The sequence below is a fragment of the Histomonas meleagridis genome, assembly GCF_020186115.1.
Source record: "Histomonas meleagridis strain 2922-C6/04-10x chromosome Unknown contig_4, whole genome shotgun sequence".
Taxonomy (NCBI): Eukaryota; Parabasalia; order Tritrichomonadida; family Dientamoebidae; genus Histomonas; species Histomonas meleagridis.
In genome coordinates this window covers 169,419-197,316 of record NW_027150883.1, presented here as the reverse complement: position 1 = coordinate 197,316, position 27,898 = coordinate 169,419, and the positions used below count along the sequence as shown (strand labels likewise).

General features: G+C 27.6%; 6 protein-coding genes across 6 annotated transcripts; 2 read left to right on the top strand and 4 right to left on the bottom strand.

Annotated features, from left to right (window-relative positions):
- Positions 1-185: 185 nt before the first annotated feature.
- GO595_005825 (NAD(P)-dependent oxidoreductase) lies at positions 186-830 on the bottom strand (the record flags this gene model as incomplete). The annotated part of the gene is made up of 1 exon (XM_067919110.1): positions 186-830. The coding sequence occupies one exon, from the start codon at positions 828-830 to the stop codon at positions 186-188; it is 645 nt and encodes a 214-aa protein (XP_067773861.1).
- A 391-nt stretch (positions 831-1,221) lies between these two features.
- Positions 1,222-2,298, bottom strand: GO595_005824 (STE family protein kinase; the record flags this gene model as incomplete). The annotated part of the gene is made up of 1 exon (XM_067919109.1): positions 1,222-2,298. One exon carries the CDS (start codon positions 2,296-2,298, stop codon positions 1,222-1,224), a length of 1,077 nt encoding a protein of 358 aa, XP_067773860.1.
- A 1,315-nt stretch (positions 2,299-3,613) lies between these two features.
- Positions 3,614-5,944, top strand: GO595_005823 (WD repeat and HMG-box DNA-binding protein 1; the record flags this gene model as incomplete). Its single annotated transcript, XM_067919108.1, has 1 exon — positions 3,614-5,944. The coding sequence occupies one exon, from the start codon at positions 3,614-3,616 to the stop codon at positions 5,942-5,944; it is 2,331 nt and encodes a 776-aa protein (XP_067773859.1).
- Positions 5,945-6,380: 436 nt separating this feature from the next.
- On the bottom strand, positions 6,381-7,115 carry GO595_005822 (Flavodoxin-like fold family protein; the record flags this gene model as incomplete). Its single annotated transcript, XM_067919106.1, has 1 exon — positions 6,381-7,115. One exon carries the CDS (start codon positions 7,113-7,115, stop codon positions 6,381-6,383), a length of 735 nt encoding a protein of 244 aa, XP_067773858.1.
- Positions 7,116-25,309: 18,194 nt separating this feature from the next.
- On the top strand, positions 25,310-26,854 carry GO595_005821 (unconventional myosin-IXa-like; the record flags this gene model as incomplete). Its single annotated transcript, XM_067919105.1, has 1 exon — positions 25,310-26,854. The coding sequence occupies one exon, from the start codon at positions 25,310-25,312 to the stop codon at positions 26,852-26,854; it is 1,545 nt and encodes a 514-aa protein (XP_067773857.1).
- A 210-nt stretch (positions 26,855-27,064) lies between these two features.
- GO595_005820 (Myb-like DNA-binding domain containing protein) lies at positions 27,065-27,706 on the bottom strand (the record flags this gene model as incomplete). Its single annotated transcript, XM_067919104.1, has 1 exon — positions 27,065-27,706. One exon carries the CDS (start codon positions 27,704-27,706, stop codon positions 27,065-27,067), a length of 642 nt encoding a protein of 213 aa, XP_067773856.1.
- Positions 27,707-27,898: the final 192 nt, after the last annotated feature.

Here is a 27,898-nt window from a genome sequence, read left to right as displayed (position 1 = left end):
GATCAATATTAATGTTATCGAAGTGTTATGTGAGATATCGTTCTAATGTGAAAATTATTGATATCAGAAAGAAATGATTATAAAAATCCTTAAACGAAATTTTCATTAACATTAAATATAAATGTAACACCAAATCGCAATATGATAATAAATTAATTCAAAAGAAAAGTGAGTCAATTAATTTTTTAGTAACCAACTGTGAAACGTTTGCCGATGTAATTACCATTTGCGATTTCATCAATCATTGCAACTGCATAATCAGAATTACTGATTTTACTTTCACCTTTATCATTAAATATCGTTTCGTCACCACTTAATCTAAATTTCCCTTGTTTTTCGCCTGGATAAATTTCCATTGAAGGACATAACACTGTTCCTGAAACATCTTTTTGCTCTAAAACAAGTGAAAGAAGTTTCGCAGTCGCATTTGCTAATGGCATATATTCAGGTGGGAAACCTGCTGCGTCCATGTTTCTAACTCCATTCGTGATAAGTGTTCCTGCACCTCCAACTGCAAGAAGACGACGTGCTCCAACTTTTTTGGATGCTTCAATGATATTCTTTGTCGCGTTGACTTGAAGCTCTTCCATTTTTTCGAATGTTGAATCCTTTGGCGGACAATATGCATGAATAACAATTTCAACACCTTTTAGTGCTTCTTCAAGTTTTTGTAAATCAAAAATATCGACTGAAATATGAGAACATTTTCCTTTTGGCATAACTTTTGGTGGATTTCTGCTGATAGCAATTGTATCATAACCTCTTGAAACAGATTCTTCGAATATTTTAGCACCAATGAAACCAGTAGCACCAATAACAGCAACTTTCATAATAAAAATGAAGTGAATTTCTCTTCTTTTTCTTTCAGTTCCTTCAAATTGAATGAGTACAGAAAATTGAGTTTGTGAAAATTGTTCGGCTAACGATTTCAAATTGATTCAAAATCATTGAATTTACATATAGAATTTTATAACGATAGAAGTGCTAAAGAACGTTAATGTCATTGGAATGAAACTTCAATTTCTCTTGTCAGGCTATAAGCTTTAAGATTTAAAACTTTTTATCTTAATGCCTAACACCTGTTTGAAAGTTTACAAAAACAAAGTTGAAAAAATTGGTCAATACAAATTCTATACAAATCATTTTATTTATTCAAAAATAGGTGAAATTATCTGCTGGTATATACTCGAACGAGATTATTATGTTACTGTATCTTTATCTTTATTTATTCTGACAAATTGAAACCGTAAATCTTCCAAGTTTCATTACACTCGAATCAAGTTTGCTTCGAACTTCTTGTTCTGGCTCACTTCCATCCGAATTGTTTTCTTCATTATCAGATGGAAAATCAAAAATGAATTTCGGAGAATGTAACACAGGTTTTACACATCTGTGTTGTTCTTTCCCGTTAGTTATTGCGAACCTTCGATCTAATGGTAATAATTGTGACATCAATGTTGTCGATATATATTTTTTGTCTTTTGCCAATTTTATAAATTTGTGTTTTAATAGTTCTGATGCTGTTGGGCGCTTCTTAGGGTCGTATTGGATGCACGCTTTTATGAAGCTTGTGAGCAATGGAGATATCGAATCGGGTATCGTAGGAAGTTCTCCCTGAACGATTGTCTTGACCTGTTCGAGCTGTTTGAGTTCATTATAAGGCGGCTTGCCAGTTGCGAGTTCGATCGCGGTCATTCCGAGACTCCATATATCGACACTTTCAGAGTATCCCTTATTCTCTTTGAGCATTTCTGGCGCGGAGTAACAGCACGATGTTGCCTGAGTGTAGCGGGCTCTCATTCTTTGGCCATCTTGAATAAGACATCCAGCAACTCCAAGATTGCCAACTTTAATCTCGCCAGTGTTGGTAAGGAGAATACTTCCAGGCCTTATGTCACGATGTATTTGATGGTTTGAGTGGAAATATTTGAGGAATTGTAAAACTTTTTCAAGAATGGTAGCAATTAAAGCTTCATCCTTGAAACCATTAACAAATGCATACTGGAGAATATCGCGGCAGGAGCCACCGTCCATATATTCTGTTAACATCCATATTTTCGTATCAACGACAAATGATCCGTAATATGGAAGCATATTTTGATGCTCTGAAGTCGCCCAAAAAGTTACTTCTTTGCGTAATTTCTCAAAATCTATCTGAAAAACGTCCATGTCGATAATTTTTATAGCAACTACAATGTTATTTGAAAGACATCGAGCTGCATAAACATCGGACTTGGAACCTACTCCTATCTTGTGCATTATTTGATATTGCGAAGGTTCAAGAGGAAAAGATTTCATTCTAAGAAATGAGGGAACAAAATTAATCCTTTCAATGAGCGGTTATTTTAAGAGGAAAGGCTACCAATTCTATAGTCCGATAGAGATAATTGTGGTGCGTAATAAACATGTTTTGAATAATCGTTTTCTTTTGAATGTGTTATCACCCTGAGGAAGGCCGCATTTTCAGAGGGGGCAAATGCTTTTATCGTCGTTTTAGCCAGCGGTTGTGTAGAAACAACAGGAATTCCTCGGGAAAAAGTGTGACAAGCTGTCTTTCTTGAAACGACGTAATGACAAATGCCAAAGAGTATGCGCATGGATATGTCATTGTAGTTTGACATTAATTTGTGTGACCTTGTGATAATTAATGATTTTTTTTTGAAATAGTTTTTTTATTCCATTCAACAACATCCAAGAAGCAAATAATGCTGACCTTAAAATTGGTGTTATTTTGGTAATCTCAATCTGAATAAGATATTTTCTTTAATTGCTTATTTTTCACAAAGCTTGCTATAAGAACAATAATTTTATTTCATTGGATTGAGATGCTTTGTCAAATTTTTAACTCTAAAATTGATGTATGTATTACATTTTGAAATAATTTTTCTCTTTGTGGATTGGTAGCTGTTGAATTCGGTCTAAATGATATTTATCAGAAGAATAGAGAGAAATGCATGAAATCAAATTTGAATTTTTTATTATGAGACCGTTAAATTAACCCACCCCTCGTGTCATTTCACATAACATTTCATAATTACGTGTACGTTTACTAAATCAAATGGAGAATTCCCCAAAATATCAGAATTCGGCACATTTTGGTGGAATACGAAAAATACTTTACGAGCCAGCAAGTGAAGAAATAATATCATTGGGAGATGATGACTGTTTGTTAAGAACTTTTTCAAGATCTGATTTAACATTTACCTCAGGTCATTCCAGCGAATTTCTTGAAGAAGCAAAAATAAGAGATTTTTGTTTTGGAGATTCATCAACAAAAATTTATATAGCTGGTGAAAATAAAAAAATCTCTTTTCTTAATTGGCCAGAATGTTCATCAGTAACAGATTTATTTGAACACAACGAAATAATTGAACATTTTTCAATTTCTTTTGATGGACAATTTATTGCATTTTCAGATAAAAAAGTTGTATATTTATTAAAGAAACATAAAAATAGTAGTGATTTAATTCAAGAAGTTTTCAATTCACTCAATGGTGATATTATTTGGATTGGCTTCGATCCCAAAAATCCAATTTTAGCAATATTTACATCAGATTATCAATTGAATGCATTTTCTATTCCAAACTGTGAGTCAATTCTTCAAGCGCAAATAATGCAAAAAGGTGGAGTCTGTCTACCATCCTTTACCAGGAAGTCGGATTTACTTATTTGTGAAAATAATTTCATCAGAATTTTCAATTTACATAAAAAGCAAGGTGTTCTTCTTAAATACAAAGACTTTGATAGTTTAGTAATTACATGTATTGCCACATCACCAAATTCAGATTATATTGCAACATATACAAAAGATAATCAAATTATAATTTCGGAATTTGATCATTCGTTATTTGTTTATTCAGAAAATCCACAAACGCCACAAATCCTAACAATAACAGAAACTCTTCATTACGAAGAAGAACCAATTACTTCAATGTGTTGGTGTGAAAACTCATTATGTTGTGGTGATTCAGATGGAACAATTCATTTATGGATTACGTCAAATTATATCCAACCAAAAACAATCAAAAGATCGAATCAATCAGAAAAAATCATAAAATCGCCAGTCAGCATAATTGATGCATTAAACAAACAAATCACACGACCAAAGAAAGATATTGAAAGTGAAGATGAATCATTATCCGAAATTAGCGAAGAAGAAATTCATAAATTTACTCCAGCTAAACCCAAAATAATATCCAAATCTAAAACTAAAACTAAAACAAAATCTAAAACTAAAAGTCATTCATTAAAAGCAAGTAACTTCGAAAAATATCATGAAAAAGTTAGTGACGATTCAGAAAATGAATTTTCCGATTTAATTGAAGATGCTGATGAATTCGAAGAACGACTTCATGCAAATGCACCACAAGAACCGATTTATGAAGAAGAATCCGAATCTGAGACATCGTCTGATCATGAAATCGACATCACTGAATATTTACCAAAGAAAGAAGGCGAAGAAAAGAATGACTTTCAATCAACATCATCAAGTTCTGCAACGAATTCCGAAATCGATGATGAAGATATTGATCTAACAGAACTTTATCCAGACACAACATTTCCTTTCATGCCAGGAAATTGTGATAGTTATATTGGTAATCGAAGGTATTTATGTTGGAACGAATATGCCGCAGTATTATTACGTCAAGAAGATGATGGATCACAAGAGATTGATATCCATTATTCTGATGGAAGAATCGAATCATTAACAAATCAAAACAATTTTACTATAGTTACGATTGATGAATTTGGTTTACTTTGTGCATCTGAAACTACTATAGTTTATCGACATCATAAGACTTGGGCACCTGATCAAGAAACGTCGTTAGCGTTTAATGAAGAAAAAATTAAGTTAATTGCATGTGGTAATGAATGGTTTGCTATTGCAACTGATTTCCCATGTATTCGAATCTTTACAAGTGCTGGACTTGAGATTGGTATATTTAATCTTCCATTACAATGTACAGTAATGACAGGAAGAAATGAGTTTTTATTTTTTGCATATGGTTCTGAACTCGATTTTATTGTATTAAATGTGAATACAATGAAAATTGTTGTTCAAGGTATAATGCCTATTAGGCAACCATTAAAATGGGTATCATTTTCTACTGATAATTTATTAGTAGCACAAGATAATATGAATATAATATATAAATTATCAGGAGATTTCTCATTAGAATGGATTCCTGTTGTTGATTTGGAAGAAACTTTTGATACAAATACTGATGGTTATTGGGTTGTTTATGCTGATGAGCAATATATTTATGGAGTACCTTTAAGAGGTACAATTTCCCCTTCGACAAATCCAATACCAAATCCTCATGAAATTGAAATGATCCCATTAACTTTCGATAAGAAAGTTCGAAATTGGTTATTAAAACAAATGAATTTCGGACTAAAGAAACATCAACAAAAATCGAAAATTGATGCCGAATTACTCAAAATGTTTTCCGACGCAATACAAAATGGTCAACAATTAAGAGCATTTCAAATAGCTAAAATGTCAAAATCCAAAAAAGTTCGCGATTTCATTGTTAAATATGCGGATGAATCTGGCGAACAAATTGTTGCTGATCAATTGACAGGAACAAAGCGAATTAAAAAACAAAAGAAAAAGAAGTTTAAGTTTATTAGTAACATTCAACAAAACTTAGTAAATTCCGCTAAGCAAAACGTAGAAGAAAAAAAGGTTTACGTAAGAAGTGTCGTCAAGAAGCCAACAAGTTTAAGTGTGGAACAAGCTCCAAAGCCAATGAATATATTCGATACATTAAAGGAAATCGGTGAACATAGTGCAACAACTTTCGGCGCTGATATTGGCGAAAATAAAAAGAAAAAAGTAAAGAAAATAAAGAAACCAAATATGGAACCAATAGTAAGGAAGCAAAAAAGAGGAAGAAAGAAAAAAGAAGAAAAAGAAAACTTTATGCCGCTGTTTCAATAAGAAATAATAAATATTTTATAATAAATATTAATTTAAAGTTTTTTCTTGTTCTGATATTAATTTGCCACTGTAAAATATTTCTTTGATATTAAAATTCAATCATTATAAAGCTGTGGTTACTGTTTTATCCTTATTTTAGTCTTCCTAGAAATAATTATCAGATATTTAATCATTGATATGAAAACAATACTTGGAAAAACTATACTTTTGGCATATCCAATAATAAATAATTTTTAATATTATTATTGTGTAAACCAAGAAGTAAAAGTTTGAACTGCTTATTATTAAAATCTGTTTTAAATGGATGATATTTTATATATATATAAAATTCTGTTAAAACTCGCTTTTATCAAAAATGTTTAGTGAACAAGTTATGCCAAATATTAGAAAGGATTTTTATTATTTGATTTAGTCAGTTGAAGAATTTGATATCATTTTAAAGAAGTTCGTCAATAAGTAATGGTTCGAGTTGTGAAAAGATTTCTGGCTCATTCTTTTCACCTTCTTTAGGCTTCCCATGGAGAACTGGAAGAAGTGGCCATGCATCAAGTTTAATGATTGCTTTCTTGAATTTTTCAAGGTATTCACCTTCCTTTTCGACGACCTCAGGTTTGTTCGCATGAGGATAGAGCACTGTGCGAGTTACGTCAATGCCACAATAACGGAATTGATATGTTGATGAATACATTATTGATTCAAGAGGAGTATATCCTCTTGTTGTAAAGTGAGCTAATGAACCACCTGCTGTAACTATAAGTGATGCTTTCTTACCTTTAAGTGGACCTTTCTCCATTGTTCCATCACCAAATGCGAATTCATTTGTGAAGCAACGTTCAAACCATGCATAAAGACAAGATGGCAAACGGAAGAAGTACATTGGCGCAATAACAACTATGTGATCACACCATCCGAATAGTTCTTGCTGTTTTCTGATATCTTCACATAAATTATCAGGAGGTAATTGGTTCCCGATGTAGTCAAACTTATTTGGATCAGCAAGTTTCTTGAAATCGTTAGCTGTAGCAGTACGATCGAAACCTTCATGAACAAGATCAGTTATTTTAACTTCATTGTTTGCAGCTTCCAAAGCTTCTTTAGCTGCATTAGCAAATCTATATGCTGTTGCGTTTTTGTTTGGATCACAATGAGCAATGACAATAAGGACCTTCATATTAAAAAATGAAGTGATGCTTATGGTATTCTCTTCATTTTTTATCGCACATTCATTTTTATTCTCAATATTTTTGACTTTTTAATCATTTGAACACATTGTAAAAATGTGAACAGTTATTTTATCGTATGTATATTACGAGATTATCTTTTTATTTCGCTTTCATTTGAAATAGTTAAAATTAACTAAAGTTGAGAGATATCAAAATATTTTGGTATTTCATAATCAAAAAGCATTCCTTAAATAAAATTTAATGCATTTATACCTTCATACATAATTCTGGCTTACTTAAGAAATCAAAAATTAAGATATAATTTTCAGATTGTTGTGATAAACTTAATTTCCTTTATTCAATAATTCTTGTTTTTCCTTGGAACACAGATTTATTTCATAAAAATATTTGAAAATTATTAAATATTTTAGTTAGACACAGACTTAAGTTACCCATGAAAACTCTAAATTAATAAAAAAGAATCAATTAATAACCTATCTCATACATAAAAGAGTATTTTTATTTGACATTGTATCTGATTATAAGTGCAAAATATATTTCACATTTTATTTACACAAAAACAATTCAAAAGAAATTTTTATTTAAAACATTTGATCAATTTATATTTATTTATTTCAAAATTGCGTTAAATCTGTTTTGTTTGATTCTTGAGCTTCTTAAGTTCATTGATAATTTTCTTTCCAACGTTTTATCTTCTTTAATTTTATTTTTTATTAAATTTTTCATCTCGCCCACGAATTCTTTCTTCATGTTATATTCGTCCAATTCCTTCTTACTCAACACCAAAACGTTTACTATGAGTTCCAAAAATTTGAATTCGAATTTCTTAAATCGTTTATCATTAATAAGCAAAATAACAACTTTTAAAATGTTTTCCATTGCATTCTCAACATCGGCAGGAATTGGTAATCGAATTAACAATGATTCGATTAATTCATCATTAACTTCAATATCGGTATAAATCAAATAAATCTTAAATATAAAAATGATAATATTTGCAATCGAATTTAATATATTTTCTTCATCATTCGGTGATATTAATAATTGATTCATTAATAACAGTAATGAATCGATTTTAATAAATGAATATTTATGTTTACATATCTCAATTAATATATCAATGCTTGAACATATTTCTGTTTCATCAGAGATAAGAAACTTGTCCAACATTTCTATAATTAAATTATATAATTTTTCGATTTCTGTTTCATTAATAATTTGTTGAATAATTCCAATCTTGATGCTGTTGAAATAAATGGGTAACATGTTACTACGAATTAATGATAAATATTCAATCAATATATGAAATATTTCATTCGTTTGCGTCGGATTTTGTTGGATAAATGTGTTAATAAAATCAAAAATTCGTGTGTCATCTTCATGATAAGTATAAATTGGATATCCTCCAAAATAGGAAATATCACCTTTAAGAATTGTAATTATAAATTCTGGAGAGTTTATTTGTGTTATCGATTTTTGAAGTTCTGACAAAGTATACAGGAGAACGTTAAGAGGTGAACTGTTAATAAACGTCTTCGATAACGAAATTAATTTGTTGTATAAAAGAAGAGATGTCTCTTCATTAATTTGTGGTTTAAGTGCTAATATAATTGTGGATATATAAAATATTTCATCTTCATGTGTTAAGGTATCGATTGATGATATTGTAAAATCAATAATTTTATTTGATAATGTTGAACTTGTTGGTGATAGCTCAATAATAGATGCTATTGATTCGGCTCGTTCCATTCGTTGTTTCTTACTACCAGTTGAATCGTCTGTTAATGTATCAATTAAAAATGGTAATTTTTCATTAACAGTTTCAAGTGTAGAATTTGGAAGATATTGAACAACTGTTAAAAAGAAATTTGTTGCTTCGGTATAATAGAGTTTTTCATTGTTAGAAAGAATCGACAGGGAGACGTTAAGGGCGGTTGGATAAACGTCTTCGATGAAGTCACTTTGAATTGATGCGATGGCCGATAGGAGATTGAGGGACTGCGCTTTGGCTGAGGATGAGCATTCTTTTGACTGAATTAGACTAACTGCAAAATCATATATAACTTGAATGTTGGTTATGTTCTCGGTATTATCGAGATACCTTTCAAGAAGTTTAAAAAAGAATATTAATCTGTCTGATTTGTATTGTGGATATTGAGATATAATTAAATTAAGATATTTGTTGTTATCATAAACTCCTTCTATAAGTTTACGAAGAGTTTTATTTGCCTTTGTTGAGATAAATTCATCTTCGATAATTAATAATGATAAAATGGATTGGAAAATAGAACCAAAATATTGATTTACAGATCTGTCTTTCACATGAGGATAAAGTGATGGTGAAATAGATTTAAGTAGTTCTAGTGATGCAGTAATTTGATTATTATCTCCTTGTAAACCTTTAACAATAACACTAAGGAAGAATGGTATAGCTTCGTTGTCTATTTCTGTGATGATAGAAACGAATGGAGATATTAATATCATTGATGAAGCATCTTCTGACTTTTTTAATAATTGTAATAAAATGTCATGTGCTTCAACAGGTAAGAATTCTAAATCGACACAATTGGTGGTGCTTAATATATCTTCAGGGAAACATTTACTTTTAAATTCTATAGAAATTAAATCTTGTATTGATTCGAATATTTTTTGATATAAATTAATTTTAATAAATGGAAGGATGTTAATAATTGGTGCCAATAATTCCAATCTTGCTTCTGTTTCTTTATTTGAATCTGTAAAAATAGAAATTGATTCTGAAATTATTGGTGTTTTTTCAACTTCATATTCTTCTGAAGCTAACATATATTGGCGAGCTAAAGGAGAAAAAACATAGAAATGTCTTAAATCTATTTTTGCAGCATTAAATAAAGATGTCCAAATTTTATTTGGATCTGGAATATTTTGAGGAACCTCATCATTTGCATCTGTTTGTTCTTTGCAAAATTCTGTTAATGTTTCGAATAGATCTTTTGGCTCCATTTTTTGCTGCTCGACCATTGCTTATATTCAATTGAGAAGATTTTGGTTCAATAAAAAGTGACAAAACATACAGGATGGGATAATCTTCAAATGTTATATAGTCTTGATCAGATAATTTTTAAGTTAAATAATGATAATATTGAAGATACAATTAATTCAATTATGGTTTATTTTACTCAAACCTACATATTTTCATTTAATCATATTATTTGTTCACTTATCTATTCATATTTTGTAGCAAGAGGCTTTGATAAAATATGTCTTGAATTCTTAAAAAAGTTTGAAATAAAAGAAAATGAAATATATAATCTATCGTATCATATTTTTAAGGATGTTTTTATACATTTTTTAAATACTGTTCATACACAAGAATCAAATTACCTTATAGAAAAAATGATTACAAATAATCTAATTACACCAGATTTAATCGAAAACAAAAGAATATCATATTTTATACACAATATGTCAAATGAAGAAATTGATAATCTCAAAGGCGATGAATCTTATAAAAATTTTTTTGACAATTATGAAGAACTATCAAAGAATGATTGGGAACTTCATAAAAAGTTGATTGAAGAAGGACATAATCCAAATGAAATTTCGAAAATAATTCGAAATGATGAAATAGAAAAACTTCAAGAAATATCATCACAGACAAATTTTGATTTTAATCAAACAATTGAGCCATCATTTTATGAAAGATGTTCATTTATTAACAAAGAAAATGTTACATTAATTGATTATGCAGCATTTTTTGGATCTATTAAATGTTTTAAATATTTATTTGTGAATGGAGCAAAAGTAAAAAACGCAGGTAAATATGCAGTTGCAGGTGGAAATGAAGAAATTATTCATTTATGTGAACAAAATAATTCAACATTTGAGGATGCTTATGAAACAGCAATTATGTTTCATCGAAATGATATCTTTAAATATTTTTATGAAAACAAATTACAACGCTTGGATAAAAATGCTGTTCATTATACTGATCTAGTATTACCAACATCAAAACAAATGACAGATTGACTTATAATTCTTGGATTAAATGAAGCACAAATAGAATGTATTTCATATAATAATTATGAAATTTTTTTATACTTGGAAAAAGAAGGAGTTATAGCTAGTGATTTATTCATTAGTAAGACAATAAAAACAGGCAATACATTCATGGTCCAATATTTACTTAGAGGTGTTAATAATCCAATAATACAATTTTTTCTTATTTCAACATTTTCTGGTAATAAAGAACTTTTTAATTACTTGATGAATAATCGAAATATTAAAAATAATAAAAGTATTAATTAATTTCTATTAAGTTTTATTAATATCATTGAAAGGTTTAAAACAAATTTTTACGTTTTTAAAAATATTTGAAGATTCGTATTTTGAGGCATATGGCTTCGAAAGGTGTCTTAGAATTTGTTAAATATTTTATAGAGCAAGAAGAGAATGTTAATCTAAAAACAATTTATATGTTTTATTTACTATTTCTATTAATTATTTTATTTTTAATAATCAGATTTGAAATTTATTATTTTTATTTTGTTTAGCATTTACATGTGCAGCAAATATGGGCTACATAAATATAATAAAATATATTATTGAACAAAAACGAATTGATATTAATGCTAAAGGTATTTACTTTTTTCTTTTTGGATTTATTTGGATAAATCAAAAATAACTAAGCTACTTCTTGAACAAGAAGGAATCGATACCGATATCAAAAAAAATTTTTTTATTATATTTAATATACATACTATATATTTATTATTTTAATTCATTATTTCGAATTTATTTAAATTTTTTAAAGATTTGTTTATTCTTGCATCCGCACATGGAAAAGCAGGAACAGTTAAATATCTTCTTAAACTAAAAGCTATTGACAACATCAATGTTAAATATAGTATTTGTTTTTTTTATAATGGATTTATATTTATAATTTGAAATTCAAAAATAATATTTGGAAATTATTTAAATTATTTGATTCTGCATTAATACTTGCATCTACATTTGGCAATGTAAAAGTAGTTAAATTACTTCTTGAACAAGAAGGTATTGATGCAAATATTCAAGATATTTTTTCTTTTAAAAATTTTATGTTTCAAAATAATATTTGGAAATTATTTAAAATATTTAATGCAGCACTAATTCTTGCATCTACAAATGGGTATATAGAAATAGTTAAATTGCTTCTTGGACATAAAGGAATTAATGTAAATATTAAACATATTTGATTGATTGATTTAAAATTTATTCTAATAATATGGAGTTTCAAAATAATATTTGGAAATTATTTAAATTATTTTATACAGCACTAATTTATGCATCTTTAAATGGTCATACAGAAATAGTTAAATTACTTCTTGAACAAAATGGAATTGATATTAATGCTAAAGATACTTATTTGTTTTATTTAAGATTTATTTTAATGATTTTATATTTCAAAATAATATTTGGAAATTATTTAAATTATTTTGGACAGCACTTATATATGCATCTGAAGTAGGTCATACAGAAATAGTTAAATTACTTCTTAAACAAGAAGGAATTGATATTAATGCTAAAAATATTTATTTGTTTTATTTAAAATTTATTTAGATAATTTAAGATTTCAAAATAATATTTGGAAATTATTTAAATTACTTGAAACAGCAATTATTTTAGCATCTTTAAATGGTCATACAGAAATAGTTAAATTACTTCTTGAGCAAGAAGGAATTGATATTAATGCTAAAAATATTTATTTGGATTATATAATATCTGTTTCATTAATTCCATATTTCAAAATAATGTTTGGAATTTATTTAAAATAATCCAGACAGCACTTACACTCGCAACAGAAAATCGTAACGTAGAAGTAGTTACATTATTCCATACGTATAATGAAACAAATGGTTTAATTGAAACACAATGAAATAAAAAAGTTATTTTATTTAAAAAAATAATAATTAGGAGTTGGCTTAATATTCAAATTTATCTGAAGTATCTTCTCCAAACTCCAATCCTTATTTTGCCGATCAGTGTAGAGGGTTTTTACGATAACTTAAATTTTCTGATTTTGTCCTTGATTTCAATACTTGAAATAAACTCATTTAGATAAAAAAACTCATGTTTATATTATTTTTAATATTTATTGATATTAAATCATTGTACGAAGGATATTTATAGCTTCTTCTTCATTATTATTACTTATAATTAAAACTTGTGCTATCTCAAAAAAATTCAATTTTCCACCAAATTCTTTCCAAATTTTTGAACTAATTTTTATCTTTTCTTTTTGTTTTATATTTAAATTATTTTCATTAGTTTTATCTTTTTCTAAAAGAAAAAGAACTGCTTCATGAATGTTATATTTTGTGAATTTTAATGCATTTAAACATTCATCGTTCGTGACGTTTGGAATGATTAACTTTAATTCTTGAATTTGTTTTTTCACAAAATCACTTTCATTATAATTTGGAAGTATATATTGATAACTTGAACATATATTTTCTTCTTGATTTTTTGATTGATATAATATATTCATCAAATTTATAAATAATGATTGTTTAATTTATTTATTTGTGTATTTTTTGATTTGATATGTTTTGACATCAAAAAACAAAATTGACAAAAAATAGCCAAACATTTTAGTCAATAAATTTGAAATTTTGACTTGGTTTTTCAATAATTAAATGCTCATATAATTGAATTTTTTCTAAAATACACAAGAAATGATATCATTTTCTTCAACTACCAACAATGAATTCATCACTCACAGGCCACTCACGAAAATTCATTTCCTTCAACAATTAACAATAATTATCAAACAGTAGAGGCACCTAACCTCTTTTCCTTCGTCTATTAACAATGATCATCATCCACCAGGTTTTGAAATTCCACAAAGCATACAAATCATGGGGCATCCACCTGGTTTTTATCCAGAGCCAGTCATCAATTTTCGAAAATGAATTCAACAGAAGGAAAACTTCAATCGCATAATAATAGACCCCGCAAAAAGGCAAAACCAGTTGTAGAGTCTCTTTAGGGGTTCATGTGTGAACAGAATCAACAAAACAAATAGTGTTCTTTACATTAATTAGTAAATAATTTATAAAAGAGTAATTCAGTTATACTTTTGTAATGGCTTCAAAAATCCTTCTCATTCAATTAAAATATCGAAAAAGATTTTTTGTTTTCATTAATGGTTGATGAAATAATTGAAAATTTTGCTTGAGGCTTCGGATCCATGCATGAAGCTTTAACCAAGAGTTAATATTTATTTTATGTAATACCAAATATTATCTCCAAAACAACAAAAATAAGCAAAAATATAAACCAAAGAAAAGTTTGTACAAAAGAAGAATGAAAAAGAAGAATCTTCAAAAAAATCTTTTACTAGTGAACTTTTGTTATATTTTATTATAAAAAATTCATGATCAAACTGTGAATTTAATAGATGTTATTATTTTATGGAGATGTAAAACTTTTTTCACCACAACCATGTAAAAGCATGTATAAATGTATAAGTAGCAGGCATTATAGTGCTTGATAAAAAAAATTTATTTTCAAATTAAAACTTATCTATAGATAAAGCTGGAACAATACGATAGAAATCGAGTTGTTAGAAAAAATTGGGAATTGAGAGATTTACATCAAAATCACGTTTATGACAGAGACCGTTAGAAACATTTTCCGCTTGGTGAGGTTTCTTATGCGTTGAATCAGGGGAAGAGTTCTTTATTCTTTCGTATAACTCTGACGCTGATGCCTTTAATTTTTCAGGTGCTTCAACGAAACAAATGAACAAAGTGTCAGTCATACCTTCGAATGGGAAGTCGACTATCAAGAATATTGCGAATGTAAAGAACAGCGCGAACACGCATGTGAATGTGAACAATAGATAGTCTCTATATTTAAATAATTTTTACTCATATTACTCATAATCCTCATTTTCCTTTCTTTCAATTTCCGATTTTATTGCATCATCTGGAAAAACTTTAATTTGCTCATGAAGCGGTAAATCATATATATATATATTCATTTTTCAATCATACTTGATATTTATAACAAAAAAACAATTTCATAGAAATATTTCATTTAATTGTTTATTAGATGACACTAAGTTATTTTATCAGATTTTTTATAAAGTTTATAACATTTCTTGCTAAAGCAATTCTATTTTTAATATAATTTAAAATGAATGTTAGATTTACTTTATTTAATATTATTATTCCAGATATATGAACACAGACTCGATGCAATGCATTATATTATGTTATATATCATCTAAATATTTTTTTTGTTACAGAATATTCAAACAATATTTAAAATTATCATTTCAAAAGATACAAATATTCATAAAAATTGTATTTTAATTGATAATCATATTATATTTGTTCAATAAATTTTTCTTCTTGAAAATCTTCGGCAAATGGATCTTCTTCAATGTTTATGTTACTTATTCCCGTAGTAAATGTATTCGTCGTTTCGTTTTCATTTTGTTCTGATTTATCATTTTCATAAATTTCTTCTTTTTTGTTTCGAATATGTTTCAATAATATAATTAATAATGTGATAATGACTATAACTATAACAATTACACAAACAGAAATGATAATAATTGTTGTTTTATTATCGTTATTTTGATTATTATTATTATCAGTGTAAAACATTGTAAAGAAATTGGAATAATAATTATAATAAGTCGAATATATAACAATCGTATAACTGTAATAAATAAATTCTGTTTCAATATATGAAAATGTCGAATTATTTATATATAATGAAAATGTTTTCGTTTGTGTTTCATAAATAGTTAATGAATGTGTAATCGATAATGTAACTGTGAATGTATATGAAAATGATAATGATAATGAAATATCACTTTGAAGTGATGCAGTAAATGTATTCGAATTAGGAAATGTATTCGACTGACTAAATGAATATAATGCTGAAAATGAAATTGAATCTGACTGTGTATATGTATTTGAATTAGAAAATGTATTCGACTGACTAAATGAATGCGTTGGAATTGGTTCGCATATTCCTTCTGTGTTTTCAATATCGACATCTAAACTTCCAAATTTATTGCTTTTATATGTTGAATATGTGATAACACTTGCAAAAACATTAGAAAATGCATTTTCGCTAACATCTGGTTCGTTGTCTCCATAATAATAAATGCATTGAAGATTATAACAATTACCAAATGCTGAACCTCCAATTTCTCTTATTCCATATCCAAGTGTTAATATCGTTAAATTAGAACATAATGAAAACGCAGAATTGCCAATTGCTGTAACTGAATTTGGAATTGTAATGTTTTTGATTGATGAACATGATGAAAATGCTGATTCACCAATTGTTGTAACATTTTCTCCAAAAATAATTATTTCTAAATTAAAACATGACGAAAACACTGAATTTCCAATATTTGATACTGAGTTACCAAAATTCACTGAAACAACTAAAGGCCATTCTGAAAATGAACCACTTGGAATTTCATAAATATTTTCACTGATTGTTATAAATTTTGTGTTATTTTTATATTGGTTAATATCTTTAAATTCATTTGAATTTATGATTGAAAGTGTTGAATTACCTTCATGAAATATTTGATAAGAATTCATGAAAAACATAACAAAAATTAAAATATTTTTCAATTTATATTTGGTCATTAATATTTTCTGAGCTGAAATTGTATTTTTCTGATAAAATTTGACGTAAATAACCGAAAACATCATTGAAAAAACGGTGGTTAAATGAAGTAAAACATTCAAAATGTTTGGTCCTTCTTCTTTGTCGTTCTGCATCATCAAAAAATGTGAAAATTCACGTTTCATTAAAGATATATCTTCATAAGATCCATTAAAAGTTCCCTCAAATATGCTATTTTTGACAAATATATTGATTTCAAAGTCTTTTTTCGAAATGTTTGGAAAATATGTTCTTTGAAATTCTTGTTTGTTATTAAAATAATGATGTACAATTGCTGTAGATTCATTGTTTGGTATCAAATTTAAAAGTAATTTGTTTATCAAAACTTTATAATTATTGTTAAATCTTTTAGATTTTTTGATCATAATTTCATTAATTGCAACTTCCCTATCACATTTGTAAGTAAAAGCTTCCTTGTTTTTGTCTTTTTGTATTTGTAATATTTCTTTTTGTCTAATATTAGGTTTAACGAGCTTTGTATCGGTTCTAAATCGTCTCATCATTATCATAATGCTGAACAAAAGAAAGATTCTCATGTTTCAGCTTGCAATATATCTAAGAACCTTCGCTAAATATACATCGGCTTTCACAAAAGTTTAAAATCTCACGGTTAAACATTAAAAAACCTGTCGTTTAATTGGGGGGTTTCCAAATCAACTTCGGAACATTTAAATCAATATTTTAAAGTGACAATCAAAGAAACAGCTTTAAAACATTATGAATACACTTTTAAATAACACAATGAATATATGTTATAGAATAGGATTTGTGCTTTGATTTGGTATGCTTTTCATGTGTTTATAATGCTTTCATCATCATAAAATTAATTCTTTTTTAAGGCAATTGGTAATTCTGTCATTTTCTGTTGTTAGAGTTCATTATATTATTTGAGGAGCTCTTTATGTATAAAATCATTTTCAGCGTATCTTTAATTATAAATAATATTTTTTTGGTATTAGAATAATGAATTCAAGTAAAGCTCATTCAAAAAGATCCAACATTTAATGTAAATGTGATCATGATTTAAAATTATTGATTAAACATTTTATAACTTGTTATATTTACATTCAGTAATAATAGTTATACATATTTATTTTCGAAATTTCTTATAAAATATATGAAAACATTAAAAAGTCAAAATGATAATATCGTTAATATGATTTCATTTTATTTTACATACCAACAAAATAATTTTATATTTGTATAAAAAAATAAATTTAAAAAATTTTATTATTACACATTTTATTCATAACCAATTGTCTTCATCTTCTTTCACAATATCTTCAACTAAACTATTTACTTCTTCGATTTGCTTTGTACTTGATGTTGTCGTGTCCTTAAATTGTAACTTTGTTTTCGATTTTTCTTTCTTATTATTACTTTTCACCAAAAATATAACAATTCCAATAATGATCAAAACAAATGCAAATGATCCGCAAATAATTCCAATCAAAACATTTGTCGTAATTCCATTTGGTGAATTTTCATCGGAAGTATGAAACATTGTAAAGAAATTGGAATAATAATTATAATAAGTCGAATATATAACAATCGTATAACTGTAATAAATAAATTCTGTTTCAATATATGAAAATGTCGAATTATTTATATATAATGAAAATGTTTTCGTTTGTGTTTCATAAATAGTTAATGAATGTGTAATCGATAATGTAACTGTGAATGTATATGAAAATGATAATGATAATGAAATATCACTTTGAAGTGATGCAGTAAATGTATTCGAATTAGGAAATGTATTCGATTGACTAAATGAATGCGTTGGAATTGGTTCGCATATTCCTTCTGTGTTTTCAATATCGACATCTAAACTTCCAAATTTATTGCTTTTATATGTTGAATATGTGATAACACTTGCAAAAACATTAGAAAATGCATTTTCGCTAACATCTGGTTCGTTGTCTCCATAATAATAAATGCATTGAAGATTATAACAATTACCAAATGCTGAACCTCCAATTTCTCTTATTCCATATCCAAGTGTTAATATCGTTAAATTAGAACATAATGAAAACGCAGAATTGCCAATTGCTGTAACTGAATTTGGAATTGTAATGTTTTTGATTGATGAACATGATGAAAATGCTGATTCACCAATTGTTGTAACATTTTCTCCAAAAAATAATTATTTCTAAATTAAAACATGACGAAAACACTGAATTTCCAATATTTGATACTGAGTTACCAAAATTCACTGAAACAACTAAAGGCCATTCTGAAAAATGAACCACTTGGAATTTCATAAATATTTTCACTGATTGTTATAAATTTTGTGTTATTTTTATATTGGTTAATATCTTTAAATTCATTTGAATTTATGATTGAAAGTGTTGAATTACCTTCATGAAATATTTGATAAGAATTCATGAAAAACATAACAAAAATTAAAATATTTTTCTGTTTTTTCTTTTCCTTCGTTTTAAATTTATTTATTAAAAATTTGATTTCATAAAATAAGAAAAATCCCAAAATAAAAAAGTTGTACATTAGAACTTGAACAGTTTCATTGAATTCGAGCATTTTCTTCATGAAGTTATTATTCATTGAAATTGGTAAATGAGATTTTACTGAAAAATGATTAAAAGCCAAAGAAAAGAATTTGGAATAATGTTTAACATATGATATCGGTAACTCTAATAAAGGGTAATGATGATGATATTCTTCTGCGATGATATTAAATGTATTCGGATCATTCGCTTCTAGCATAATAAAATTTGTGACTTTAATGCATGCAATCTCTTCGTTATGGGCTGAGAATGACAAGTGTGTATGCTCTTTGGATTCTAAAGTGAAGGAATGTTTGAGAGTTTGAGAAATAGATAATTGATCACTAAAAATCTTTGAATCTGAATTTTTTGGATAAATTTGTAATGTGCAAAGAAAATACATTGGTAAAACCAAAAAGAAAGAACACATTTGCGGGAAAACTTGGGAAACTTGCTAATAAATCAGTCAAAAACGATACAGTAAGATTCAACCGCGCCGCCTTTCCGTCAGTTCGTTTGTTTAACTTTTATCGATGCATGTTTTATTGTTTTGGCGATCGGAAGCTGTTTAGTAGGCTGAAACGTAATGTTTGATTGAAAAGTGACATAAAATTCCCTCATTTAATTTGAAACAATGAAAAAAAATTAAAAAGTGGTACCGCCAAGCATCATAAAAGAACTTTTAAGAGAAAAACGCTCAAAAAGTTTGCGTTATCACAATTAACAACGACGAATTGAATTTTGAATGCAATAAAATCTGAACAACCGCCCCATCTGAAGTTTCACAATAATGAGTTTCGCGTTGTTTGCTGAGCAAACAAAAAAAAAAAAATTTAAAACAAACTAATTGAGATAAAATCGAGAGTTCTCATCATAAAAGCATGTTTCCAAGGGTCAAACGATTTTTGTCAGTACTGACACTTTTATCAAATTTAAAATTAAGTATTGTGATTTATTACTTAAGCATTAGCTAAGTATATAGCTATATACATTGGAAAATTTTTTCCAATTAATCCAAAAATACAAACTATTTTTGAAGTCATAAGCCAAACGGGACATATACTTAAGAAATTCAATTTAATAAAATCGAACTAATGTAACAAACTGATATCAAAATAAATATAATCTCATCATTATCTTATTAATTTTAAACAAATAACAAAGATGGTCTCTACTAATTTATTTTACAACAAGATAGAATTGAAATGAATTTTAGTTGTCGGATTTTCGATGACGGTACATCCCACTTTTATAAAATTGCTTTGAAAATTTTAAATAAATTTTAATCGTTTAGTTCAAACATTATTTCAATTTCCTTTGAAAACGATTGGTCGGGCGAAAATTTTCAATGCATTTAATTTTTGGTTTCAAATATATGTTTTGTTTAATTTTTCTTCATTTTTTGTTTGGTGGAGGAATGTCAATCAATCGAACGATCCACGAAGCTAAGAGATTGATCCAGGAAAGTGATGGAGTTTTAATTGGTGCCGGTTCAGGTTTTTCAGCAGCAGGCGGAATCAATTATGTAGATCCTATTTATTTTCAAACTCATTACCCAGAATATACCAACTGTGGAGCCAAAACATTGTGGGAATGTATTGGCCATTTTTGGAATGTCAATAATCGAAATTATCTTCAATATTATGCATTCTGGGCAACACATATCAACAATGTTAGATATCAAACAGAAGGATTACAAATTTATAAAAACCTTTATAATTTGGTAAAGAACAAAAATTATTTTGTTGCAACAACAAATGCTGATGGTCAATTTTACAAAACTGGTTTTGATACAACAAAGATATTTGCAATGCAAGGAGATTATATGAATTTCCAATGTTCTATTCCATGTCATGAAGAAGTTTTTAATAATTATGAAATGGTTCAAAGAATGTTAAAAAATATGAATCATGAATCTATGTCTATACGAGAAAGTGATGTTCCGCGCTGTCCTCATTGTGGTAATTTTTTAGTTCCAAATTTAAGAGTTGATGAATTATTTGTAGAAAAACCAAATTTTGTTAATTATCCAAATTATATAAACTTTTTACGTGAACAGGAAAATAAAAAACTTGTTCTGTTGGAACTTGGTGTTGGGTTTAACTCACCAGGTGCTCTTAGAATTCCTTTTGAAGAACTTGTTTATAAAGTTCCTAATTGGAGATTAATCAGAATTAATCAAAACGATCCACAGTTTTTCTATCCAATCGCTAATCATTCACTTATTATACAAGAAGATTTAAATGTAACTATACAAAAACTTATCGAATAAATGATATTTTAATAAAAAAAATCGATAGATATATATATATATATTGAATTTACTTAAATCTTTATTTATATTTTAGTCATAGTACATTTTGGAATTAAAACTTATTTAATGTTAGAATTATTTGTATCAATTCTATGCAACAAGAAATTGTCAAACAATCATTAGAGGTTACTTAATTCTATAAAATATTGAAATCTCCACATTAATACTTGTTAAATAAACAAAATCATCCTATATTTTATTTAAAAATTCCCAAATAACCAATATTTGCTTTCACATCCAATAACAATTTTCATTATTCTTTCTCTCTATTATGATTTTTTTGAAAACAAAAATACTAATGTTGCCTCAAGCTCTGCATTGGATATTTCGAAATAAGACACACATTTTTTTTTTAGAAGAACATTTACATAATATAAATTAACAAAAATATAATATTTATTTAATAAAGAAAAAGAGGCAACTATTAATGTTTCACATTTGAAGAATAAATTAATTTCGCAATAATATCAGTTATTGATTGATCTGGATTTGCATTTGTCATTTTTCTGATTGAACTTTCCATATTATTTAAACGATTCAATTCATTTTTAACTTGAATCACTAAACTTTGGAATAATTTTATATCAATGGTTTCCTTAGGATCGAAAAATTCTCTGAAATGATCAATAAAGAATGAAATTAATTGTCGAATCATTAATTGATTCTTTGTTTTAATTTCATTAATCATTGTTTCTGCTTTTGATTCACAATTAATTTTATCAGTTTTAAGTTGTACTTCAAGTAATTCTTTTTCCCTTAAAAATGTTTCATTAGTATTTACTAAATCTTTTTGTAATTTTTTAGTTTGATTTATAATATTATTTTTTTCCGATTTAACTTGAATTAATTTTTGAGTAAGATTTTCAATTGATTTATTTAGATCAATTACTTCTTCATTTAGATTTTTACATTTTAATTGTAATTGTTGTACATTTTTATTATTTGTATCTATTAAATTCTTTTTATCTTTTTCATATTGTTGCTTGAGATTTGATTTTTCTTCAAGAAATGATTGATTAAGCTCATTAAATTCATTTTCTTTTTCTGATAATTTAATCTTAAGAACATTAATAATTTTTTCATATTTTGTTATTTGTTCTTCTTGTTTTAATGTTTTTTGATTTAAATTTTCAATTTTTTCATTTTGTATTTCTTTGATTTTGTTTAAATCTTCATGTTGCTTTGTTTTATTTTGTTCATTAATAAGTTCAAATTGTAATGTTTTATTTGTTATCTTTTCTTCTTTTAATTGTTTAATTAATTTCTCATTTTTCGCTTTTAATGTTTCAATGTTATCTAAAAGATTTTGATTTTTTTCTTGGAGTTTTTCATAATTGATTTGCGAGCTTTGTAGTTCATTTGATATTAAATCTATTTTTGACAAAGATTTTTCTTTACTTGATTTATTTTCTCTTTGTGTTTTACGAACTTGTTTTTTAAGATCTTTAAGTTTTTCATTTAATTTTTCTATTATTTGTTGCTTCTCATTTATTTTAGTTATTATTTCATTTTTATTTTGTGATTGAATTTTTTTAAGTATTTGGTTGATTAATATTTCATTTTGTTGATTTAATGAATTTAATTTTTTATTAACTTCAAAAATATTATTTAATCCTTCGATCAATTCATTTGGATTCTCTTCAAAATCTATTATTGATTCTTTTGAAATTTGTGGGAAAGTTGATAATTTATCTAAAATAGTATCAATTATTTTTTGTTTATTCTCTAAATTTTTAATTTGCTTGTTTAATGTGTTAATTTCTTGTGTATAAAAATCATTCATTTCGCTTAATGCAAATGATATTTTAGATCCGTTTTGTAATGATGAATTATCTCCAATTTCTTTTAATCTTTTAGATAATTTTGTAGGAATGTTCGATATTATGAATGAAGAAGAAGGAATGTTTTCTACTTTATAATCCGTAACAGTAATAACTTGAGGTTCACTTTCTTTATTTTCTTGTTGTCTAAGTTGATCTCGAAGTTCCAAATTCTTATTTTCAAGTGATTCTTTTTCTCTTTTAATTGTTTCAATTTTTTGTTGAAGTTGTTTATTTTCTGATATTAATTGATTAATTTTGTTTTGTGATATAAGTAATTTTTGTTCCACAATTTGTTGTTTTTTGTTATATTCGTCTTCAATTGATTTTAAGTCATTTTTAGTTGGAATTTTCTTCAAGATATTTTGATGTAAATTTTCATTATCTTTTTGAAGAAGTTCGTTTCTTCTTTCTAAAGATTCGATTTCACGTTGATTTTCAGATTCCTTTTCTTCATGTTTTTTAATTATGTTTTTCATATTTTTTATTTCGCTTTCATCACTTTCATGAGTTTTCTTTTGCAATTCTAATTGTTGCCTTAAATTTATTGCATATTGTTTAAGTTTAGAAATTTGAAGACTTTGCTTTTTGATTGTTTCTTCATTTGATGCTTTTATTTTTACAATTTCTTTTTCAACTTGTTGTTTAATTGATGAATTCATATCAGAATCACTTTTCATTGTATATTTAAGTTGAAGTTCAAGTTCTGCTTTTTGATATTCCAATTCTTGTATTTGCTCATTTAATTTTTGTATTTGATTATTATATTGAGATTTCATTAATTCTGTTTCCTTAGCTTTCTTTGTTTTTTCTTCTTCAAACTCTTGTTGAAGCTGCTTAAAATTATTTATTGCTTGCATAAGTTGTGATTTAAATAGTGATTTCTTCTTTTGTATTCTCTTCATTTGTCTTTTTAATAATCTATCAATTTTTTTATTATTATTTTTGGATTCTTGAATTTCATTTTCAATTTCAGGTTGGAAATGTTTGTCTTTTAGGTTTTGATTGAGTTCATCAACATTTTGAATTTTAGAAGAGAAAAAATTAGAAGCATTTTCGAAAATCGAACGGATTCGTTCTTGATTCTTTTGATTTTCTGCTTGTTGACATAATAATTGATTTTTTAGATTATTAATATATTGTTCTTTTTCTTCAGAATTTCCGAGAAATTGATGCTTTTGATCTTCAAGTTGTCTTTGTAATTTATTTTTCTCATTAGTGATTCCTTCAATCTGGGAAGTAAAATTATTTTTCTGTTTTTCAAATTTATCTTGGAATGATTTAATACTAATCTGTAACCTTCGCTGTAAATCCTCATTTGCAATTTTTGCTTCCTGAAGTTTAGCTGTTAAGTTAACATTTTCTTTTCTAATTTTTTCGATATCATTTTTGATATTAAGTGCTTCTTCAAATTGCTCTCTTAATTTTTGGTTTTCACTTCTAAGCTGTTCTTTCTCTTGATCCACTATATTTGTTGATTGTTCTGTCGTAAAGAAATCAGTTCCAATGTTTTGTTCCATCTTTTTTCATTGTACGTTAAAACGAGCACTTTTCATAAGTGGCGCGAAAACATTTTTGAATGACTTATGATCGTCCAAAAACTTGCCACAGAAGCACGTCTTTATTATATCAAACTCGACTATACAAATGTCAATTTATTTGTTGTGGTTAGCGTTGTCAAAGTACATCATGATGTCAAGATAATATGTAAAAAATGACAGATACAGCAATGAATGCAAACGATCATCGGCGGTTATTTACAAGACTGCGCTGGATTGAATTAAAAAGAATAGTTTACATTTAATTGAGTAGACGATAACAAAATGAGTGTCTGTGCACTAAAGATTTCATGTCCTTTTCCAATGAATTCTTGCAAATCGTTTACCCTCACTTTCGGACTAGATACAAAAGTTTCAGAAGTCATCCAAAATAGTTTAAAAAAATTAAACCCAAATTTAGACCTCGATCCTTCACAATATGGAATTTATGTATTACCACAACAACGTTGGCTTTATCCAAAATTCTGCATATGTGACTATATTAATTCATATCAATCGACGCCAATTAATGTTTTTCAGATTATGCCATATTCAATCATCTCCATCACAGTTACTGCAATGCAATATAAAAAAATCATCAGGTGTGATGAACATCAAAGAGTTAGAGATGTGATAAATCTCGCAATAAAAGAATTTATTCAAGATGATGAAGAATTCTTCAGCTGGCCTATGTGGGTTCTTTCCTCCGAAAAGGAGGCTCTTGATATGGAAACCAGTGTCAAATTTCTTGAAGATAAAACCCTATTTTTACGACGAAGCAATTTCAAAAATCCCACATCATTTGCAAACATCTCTGTATTTAAGCGACCCCTCATTGATGTTATATCACGTGATGAGAATTCCACAGGGATACCTCAACTTTTCGAAGACATAATTACTAAGATTGAATCTTATAGCGAAATCGAAGGAATCTTTCGAAAATCAGGTCTCCAAGTCGGGATCGACAATTTTATATCACAAATCGACTCCATTCCACCCACTGACAAAGAACGCATCTCACAATTGATCGATCAACAATCGCCACATGACCTTGCTTCTATCCTCAAAACTTATCTCCGGAACCTTCCTGAGCCACTTATTCCTTCATCCTTCTATGCATCACTTCGACGTGCAACTGATTTGCCAGATCCAACATTTCGCGTTCCATTATATAAAGTTATCCTTAAAACGCTTCCCGAAGAACATTTTTCACTTCTTCGCCGGATTACGCAGTGTTTATATTTCATATCCACCAAATCCGACAAGAACAAAATGGCGATTAACAACTTATGCATATGTTTTGCGCCATGTGTTTTCATGTTAAAGTTATCGAATCAACTCGAAGCGTTAAATGAACAAAAATATGAACAAACGATTTTCACTGATTTAATCACTTATCAAAAGTTTATATTTTCACCTGATCCAACATCAATTAAAGTATTACCACAAAAGATAAAATGTATTCAACAAAATGAAAAATATAAAATCGAAGAAGGAAAAGAATATAATGTGTTAAGAATTAATAATAATGAAAACGTTGTTGTTAATATTAATGACGAAAGTGTCGAAGTGCCATTGATGTATTTCGAGAAGTTAAATGATATCATTTCGTTCGATAATTGGATAATGAAATCTTCCGAAAAGTTGCCCAATTGTTCTTTCCTCAAAATAGACGTGGAAAAAACAAACTTAAACGCGCTGAACAAAAAAATGATTTTGGCCGAATTGGAAAAAAATAAAGAAACAGTGGAAAGGTTGGAAAAGTTGGTAAAGGAAATGGAAGACAATTTGAAACAGAAAGAGTCTTCATGCAAAGCAATGAATGACTTGATCGAAAAGTCAAAAAATTTCGGGTTCCCATACTGCTGAAAGTTTGTTTTTTTTACCATGAATAAAAATTACTTTTCTAGTGTTATTTAGAAACTTGGAACAAACGATAGACAAATTCAATTACCATTAAACGTTTTATACAGAAAAACACTATCGTCATTCTGAAAGGTCTATCGTTTGTCAAAAAAGTTTGAACAAAAATTTATAATATTTACTAAATAATCATTGATTAGGAGACTGTATAAAGTATCACGTGAATAAATTGGCTAATTCTTGTAAATTCTGATCAGAAACTTGGATATTCGGATTTAGCGCATCTTGTAAACTCTGACCAGAAACTTCTTGGGTACTCGGATCAGCAGCAGCTTTATTACCCTTTTTAGAATTTCCCCTAGGTCTATTTTTCTTTGGTGGCGCCACCACAGGAATCTGATATTGTTCCCCAACCAAATACCTCAACTTACTGTACCATCTATGTTTTATAGCACCAGGATCTCTCCCAGGCAATTTTTTTGCAATACATGTCCAACGATTGCCAACCTCCTTCTGTGATTCAATAATAATTATATCTTCAACGGGTTCAAATGGGTCTCTACGTATGTTTCCTGGATCTGCTTTCTCTCCCCACCGTATGCGGCATTCGGTTTCACTTCTGGTTGGAACAAATTTTGCAATTTCATCCCATCCTTTTGCACCAAACTGAACACCAGCAGCTACTAACATACTGTCTTCTTCATTGGACCATGGAAATTTATCTCGTTTTACTGAATATTTCTGTATTGATCGAAGAAATCGGATTATATCATTTGGACGAATTACAGAAATTCGAGCGGAGTTATCAAGGATTGGTTCCTGGATAGATGTTGGTTGAGGAATTTGTTGCTGGTTCATCAACTTGATTCTAGAAAAAACCGTTATCTCATATCATGAATTATGGGGCGCCCCATTTTCAACTCTTGAGAAAATTTAATCGATTTTAATAAACTGGTACAAATGATTATTGCCAAATAATTCGCCATTGAGAGAACTCATAGAAAATTTGAATAGCTGCCGTTTAATATTAATGGTTGAAAGATCAATTAT